Source organism: Mchenga conophoros, linkage group LG16 (assembly GCF_057382185.1).
Source record: "Mchenga conophoros isolate Kocher_MC1m ecotype Shallow Benthic linkage group LG16, M_conophoros_male_GT1.1, whole genome shotgun sequence".
Classification (NCBI taxonomy): domain Eukaryota; kingdom Metazoa; phylum Chordata; class Actinopteri; order Cichliformes; family Cichlidae; genus Mchenga; species Mchenga conophoros.
The window spans coordinates 9,810,528-9,817,145 of NC_140541.1; the positions used below are offsets into that span (position 1 = coordinate 9,810,528).

Consider the following 6,618-nt stretch of genomic DNA (forward strand, 5'->3'; position numbering starts at 1 on the left):
AAACTCCGCCATTCTGCATTCCTCTGCCACTGCCTCATTTGAGTTTTGGACAAAATGCTGTTATTGTGTGTAATGACAATCGCAAACACTAAAATATATTTCTTGTACACAGAAATGAATTTTGTTTGGCAAAATAATTTTCTCCTCAACATGCAACATTTGCGCTTGCAATTTTTTTTTAGGTGCGCTCAGAATAGAGGCACTAAAATAATGCCATAGAAATATTGAGATGAAATCAAAAGTAGTGAAAAGTGGCCAATTATACCCTGGACCCCAGAGGGTTAATGTCATGGTCCTGGGTCTTTTGATCCAGTTTTTTTTAGTTTTCATATATTTTTGATCATTCTGTATTATTTGGTTCCTAGGTTATTCTGTTCACTATGGTTTTGTCATGGTCCTGTGTCCTTTTGACCCAGCGTTCTTAGTTTTTTTGTGTTTTTGTATTCTGTTCTTTATTTATTCTGTGATTCCTAGGTTGTTCAGTTTTGTTTATGAGATTTCCCCTCGTGACCTTACTCCATGTGTGTCCACGCATCTGTGAGTCCCGATGCCTTGTTTCTCCTCCTTATGTTTTATCCCATGTTTTCCCCAGCCCGTTATGTCTGTGCTCTCTCCGTGTTCTCTCCTGCCCCCCTGTCTGCACCCCTGTGTACTTCCTGTTTTACTTTGACAGTCTCCCGTCAGCATGAGTCAGTGTTGTGTTACTCCTGCCATGTCTTGCTATGATTATCAGTGTCAGCTGTGTTCCCCATGTGCTACTACTTTCCTCGTTGACCCTCTGTGTATTTATGTCCGCGTCTCCCTCAGTTCTGTGTTGCGTTCTCCCTCATAGCTGTGTGATTCTCCCTGTATCTCCTGGTGCACATTATAATTAGTTTTTCCCAGTTTAGTTTAGTTTTGTATTGTTGGTATGATCTGTTTTCCCAGCAATAAAGCTGTGCTTTTGAGTTTAAGTTCTGTCCCCCTGAGTTTGCGTTTGGGTCCATTCCTGCCTGCCACACAGCCAAATCATGACAGGTTTATTAGATTTCCCCTTGTGTCTTTGCCCTCTGTCTCCCCTTGTGCATCTGTGTTTATTTAGTTGTGTGAGTCCTTGTGCCTTGTTTCCCATCCTTGTGTTTTAATCCATCATGTTTCCAGAGCCCGCCATGTCTGTGCTCTCCCTCGTTTTCCCGTGCTCCATCTAGCCTGCTTCTCCTCCACTTACACATCATGTTTCCTTTTTTATTGTAAAGGTCCCATGTTTTCATGTTCATTCCGTTTAGTCTAGCTTCCCCTGTCTCGTTATGGTTATTCGTATTGGCAGTGCGTGTCCTCACGTCCCTGTCATCCCTCTGTGTATTTAGGTCAACGTCTCTCTCAGTTTGGTCCTCCCTCATGGCTGCGTGTCTCTCCCCGTGTTTCCCTGAGTAATTAGATTAGATTAGCATTAGAATTTCCCAGTTTAGTTTAGCATTGTCTTGTATCGCCTTTTCCCCGTTCAGTAATAAAGCTGTATTTTGAGTTAAGTCCCGTTTTCCATGAGTTTGTGTTTGGGTCCTCTCCTGCCAGCACACAGACGTTTCATGACAGTCAAATGAGAAGCTTGGCTCCTAGTGGTCTGCAACACTGCAAAGTAAATACAGGTTCAGCATTACTGATACTGAGTATGAGTACTGATTTTGATACTTTTAACTTATATGGCAGAGAGCCGTGTGTCTTGATTTATCAAATAAATCATCATCAATTTGAAAATTCTGAGCACATTTTAATGACAACTAAATCACTTCCACAAGAAATAGTTAACACAATAAAACAGACAAGTCAGCTTGCCATATATTTAGGAACTGGGTTTCTTTAAGACTTGGAATGTAAATGTAAGTGTTCTTTTTTCTTTTGGTCAACTTCTGTTAATTATTGTGCTATATAAATAAAGTAAACTTGACAGTCAACACAAAAAGGTTATTATATTCAGATATTTTTCAGCAGGACCCCTCGGAGCCAAGATGCTGGTGGTGGAGATTGCTTGAATGGAAAAGTGGGAGTGATAAAACTTAGATTTAGCTGGCAGCACCTGGGAATGCACAGATATGAATATTCACCTATATCTTGTCGTGGAAGTTTTTTAAAAATAAAATACAAACACTTGATGAGTGTCTTTGAAGTGAGTTTTATTCACTTTGCAGCAAGAGAGAGAGTCCAGTCAGCCAAAGTCAAGCCAGCGTCTCTAAAGCGGAAGCAGAGCTGGGCTTCCCTTATACAGTCAGGTACACAGACACACAACTCTCATAACTTGTAGCACAACTTATCATTTCCATATAAAGTGTTGATGGTTTATACCTCGGTTCTTCCTTGGAACATGTCACGGCGGGGCGCGCCGGTGTGAAGAATGAGGTAGACCCAAGAGCAGACATGGTGGAGACAGAACTAGGTTTCCAAAATAAGGCAAGCCTTTATTGTGGCTGAAGGCATAACAAAAACACTAGGGAACACTGAAACTGGGAAAACTAAGAAGACAGAGAACACTGTGTAAACTAAAAAGGCTAAGACACTCTGTGAAGGAACTATGGAAAAAACTATAAACACAGAGTAACTAAGCAGGCTATGAAACACAGTGTCACAATAAGGGAAACTACGAAAATACGAGGTGAGGATAACAGACGATCTGACACTGACACAAAGACACACTGGGCTTAAATACACTGAGGCAGTCATCAAGGAATTAGAGACAGAAGGGGAACACAGCTGGGAGGAATAAGACCTAATGAGACAGGAGGAACAAAGCTAGAAACACTGACATAAGACGGGAACATGAACCTTCAGAGTAAAACAGGAAACAAAACACCACTAAACAAACACGCAGACACGACACAGAGAGACAGACTAGACACTGAACTAAACCTGCAATAAACATGAGAACACAAAAACCTACGAACTAATCCCTAAACAAGAATAACCGAAACATAGAGTCATAATCATCATTATCATCATAATAAGAAAAGAATCCAAAATGCAAAAACACACCAAAAACATAACAACTCAAAATACTGGGTCAAACTGACCCAGAACCGTGACAGAACATACACAGCATCTACTCCTTGAAAGCAGTAAAGCAATAACAGTCATACCCAAAGAGGGATATGTTTTGCAGATTATTATGTTCTAGGGTGGTCTTGCTGTGATGAGTGTCTGTCCCACTATGGTTCAAATAAGCCTGTTATATATGTGTTATTGTCAGAACAGGTGATCAATACACTAAGGAAAAATTAATTTTCATTATCTCTCTCTACACATTAAAATATCATATGAATCTCTAAGATAATTACGGTAAGGTAATCGGTCTGATAAAATAACAGCTATGATGACTAATTGGGTTGTTATAATACTACAATTTCAAACTTGATACATATTAACCAGGGAAATTCTTGATACCATATTTGATATTATGGGGAAGATTCTGAACCCACCCATGTTCCACTAGCATATCGTAAATAAGAATTAGCAATAATGTAAAAATGAAGAAATATAAAAGTTTAAAGACATTAATTTGAAAATTGATTTAATTACCTATCATTTTACCTATGGCAGAATGAATATGTTTATGTTAAAACAACTGCATACATTTTTCATTAATGGCTTCTCCAAAGCACCTAGGTTGTAACCAAAACTCTGTAGCTCTGAAACTGTCGATATTACATCCTGGTTAGATGAGCATTGTACGGAGCACTGCAACATACAACTTAAAAAAATAAATGTGTGAAATGAATTAAAACTAATGTCATTTATTTTGCTTAAATATGTTTTCTTTAAAAAGATTGATTACTCTGTTAGACTTGTAATTATAAGAAACTAAAGAAAAACTTGTTGAGGAAGTTTGTCCTATTATCGATATGAACTATACCTGCGAAAAAGAATAGCAATAATTTATGAATAATTAAATGAGTAAAAATGACATTTTTATGTTTTACTTTTTGATTATGTTGAATGAAAAACGTTTTGAGTAACTTCAGCAAACTGATTACATAACAATTAAGGCACATTAGCATTAATACACGTAATGATTGTGGCATGACAAAATAATCTTTTTAACTGTTTAGAAATTTCCTTCATTTTGAGCCCATAAATGAATGGATTAAACAATGGATGATAGAGCAATAATTGTAATGTCATTAGTAATCGAGCAACTTTTGGAAAATCTGATTCCACTCGAGCTATGCCTACATCATAGATACTTAAACAGGAAATACTGATTAAAACTAACAGATGGGGTAAACAGGTCTCTGCAGCTTTCTTCCTAATTTCTTTACAACTTTGATAAGAAACAATAAATATTGTTGTGTATGTGAAAACTATGAAGATCATAGGAAGTATTACAAGATCTAGTAATGCAACCACACCAAAGACGGTAATTAATCTTGATCTTTGACAGTGAAGAGTGTAAACTGCATTGTTACAAAATATTCCCTTTAAATTAAAGTTACACAATGTTGCTTCAGCACTCGCTATTGCTTGGATTGCAATATGAACAGCAGGTATAAGCCAAGATACGACCAGGAAAATGATCACAGTGGTTTTGTTCATGATAGTTGGATATTCAAGAGGTTTACAAATAGCCACATATCTGTCATAAGCCATGGCTGCCAAGAGAAAGAACTCTGAACTGCCTAAAGTGTAAAACATAAAAAACTGAAAGAGACAGGCTGAATATGTTATGACTTGTTTTTCAGATAAAAAGTCAATCAGAAGTTTTGGGTAAATATTTGTGCTGTAAAGGAGACAGTTAAGTAGCAAAGCTGCAATGAAAATGTACATAGGCTCATGAAGGTTTTTATGAATCCAGATCACATACACGATGGTAGAATTACTGCATATTATTATAATGTATAATGTAAAGATAATACAAAAATAAACATATCTGTACTTGTTAACCTCAATGTATCCATCTAGAGTTACATATGTGGTATTTAACTCCTCATCCATGAATTAAAAAAATAAAAATACTACAAAACAAATATAGCAGCATAACCAGTTTATATGACGACATAAAATCAAAATTGCACTAAAATGCAACCTGTGTTAGGTATTATTCTTTTAAAGATATCAGAACTTCAAATACAAGTACACTCATCAATCAAATGCTTATAGTGAATCATATGTATGTGGACTGAAGAAGAGTTTTATTGGTTTGCTTCAACCTTGAGGGAGCTGAACTGTGAAAGTCGGTTACATCATTGTTCAGCCTCTTTTACTTGAGGATTTAGTAGTTACAGCTAATGGATCATAAGTTGCAGCTAACAATGACAATGATCAGCCAACTTCTATTAATCTAGTATAGAATTTTAATAAGGTAGCAAGATTTTATTGTTAAATGTATCCTGGCTTTTTTGCACTCGGGTTCATATCTTATTTCATCAGGAGTTTTTATTTGGTTTCCATTTTAGGTGGTGTGGTCTTATGCATTGTTTACATTTTCAGTGTAAAATAAAACTTGGATAACTACCATACTAAATAATAATAATAATCATCATAAAATAATAATAATTAAAAAAACTTTAAAAAAACAAGGACAAGCTTATGCATTACAAATGCATTACAAATGTCCAACTTTTCATACATTGTTTTATTTATAGCCTATAAATAAAGCATATATATATATATATATATATATATATATATATATATACACACACTGTTACCTTCACCCTCCACATCTTCTCCAGCTCTACTCTGAGCCCTTAGTAATTCTCAAGTTCCTTGTGTTCCTTCTTCATGATGTTGCCGTCATTTGGAACTGCTACATCGATCACTACGGCCGTTTTCTTCTACTTGTCTACCAGTGATAGGTTTGTAGCATAAACCTATTTGCTGGAATGTTCAGATGATTCTACTACACGGTAAAGCAAGACACAAGCAGGCAAAGTCCTTTATGTTTCTCGTATACGAGGAAGACCAACTGGACAAACGCTGTTCCTTCGCTTGACCCCAGTTGCTCTTTTCTGCTCCCTCGTAACACTGCTCTTTTATTAAGGTTACGTGAATATGCATAGGCTCATTAACATAGGTTCACATGTGAACAAAGAGTACCGTCTGTGTGTGTGTGTGTGTGTGTGTGTGTGTGTGTGTGTAGGTATGTATGTGTGTGTGCGTGGGGGGGGGGGCAGAATGTGACCCCATAAACGACTTCCCTAAACTTGCTGGTCTATAAGTCCAGCAGTCCAGCTAAACAAAAGACACTTATACTAAAACAGATATAAATGAGTTTGCTATACCATATATCAGCAAGAGAAGAGACGACCTCTTCCCATGACCCTAAGATGTGAGTGTGCATGCCAGAACACTCTGGAATGCACACAAAGTCTTTGCAGACTACTAAGGATCACACATCCTATCACTACACAATCCCCTCACCTCTAAGCATATATGGTTAAATATTTCTAAGCATAAATGACAATCAACAATATAAACCTGACAACTACCACTATGTCCGGCTGGTTAGCCACCACCATTTTGTCCGTCTGTATGTTGAAGTCCCACAGGAACTTAGCTCGGTCGTTCTCCACCACCCCAGGGGGCATCTCCCATTTTGACCTTGGGACTTCAAGGCCATATTCGGCACAGATGTTTCTGTATACCATGCCA

The 6,618-nt window shown here is 37.2% G+C and overlaps 1 protein-coding gene across 1 annotated transcript; it reads right to left on the reverse strand.

The window, feature by feature from the left end:
• Positions 1–4,008: 4,008 nt before the first annotated feature.
• LOC146556277 (olfactory receptor 13C2-like) lies at positions 4,009–5,070 on the reverse strand. The gene has a single exon (XM_085249676.1). It carries the CDS (start codon positions 4,957–4,959, stop codon positions 4,009–4,011), a length of 951 nt encoding a protein of 316 aa, XP_085105802.1. The 5' UTR covers positions 4,960–5,070.
• Positions 5,071–6,618: the final 1,548 nt, after the last annotated feature.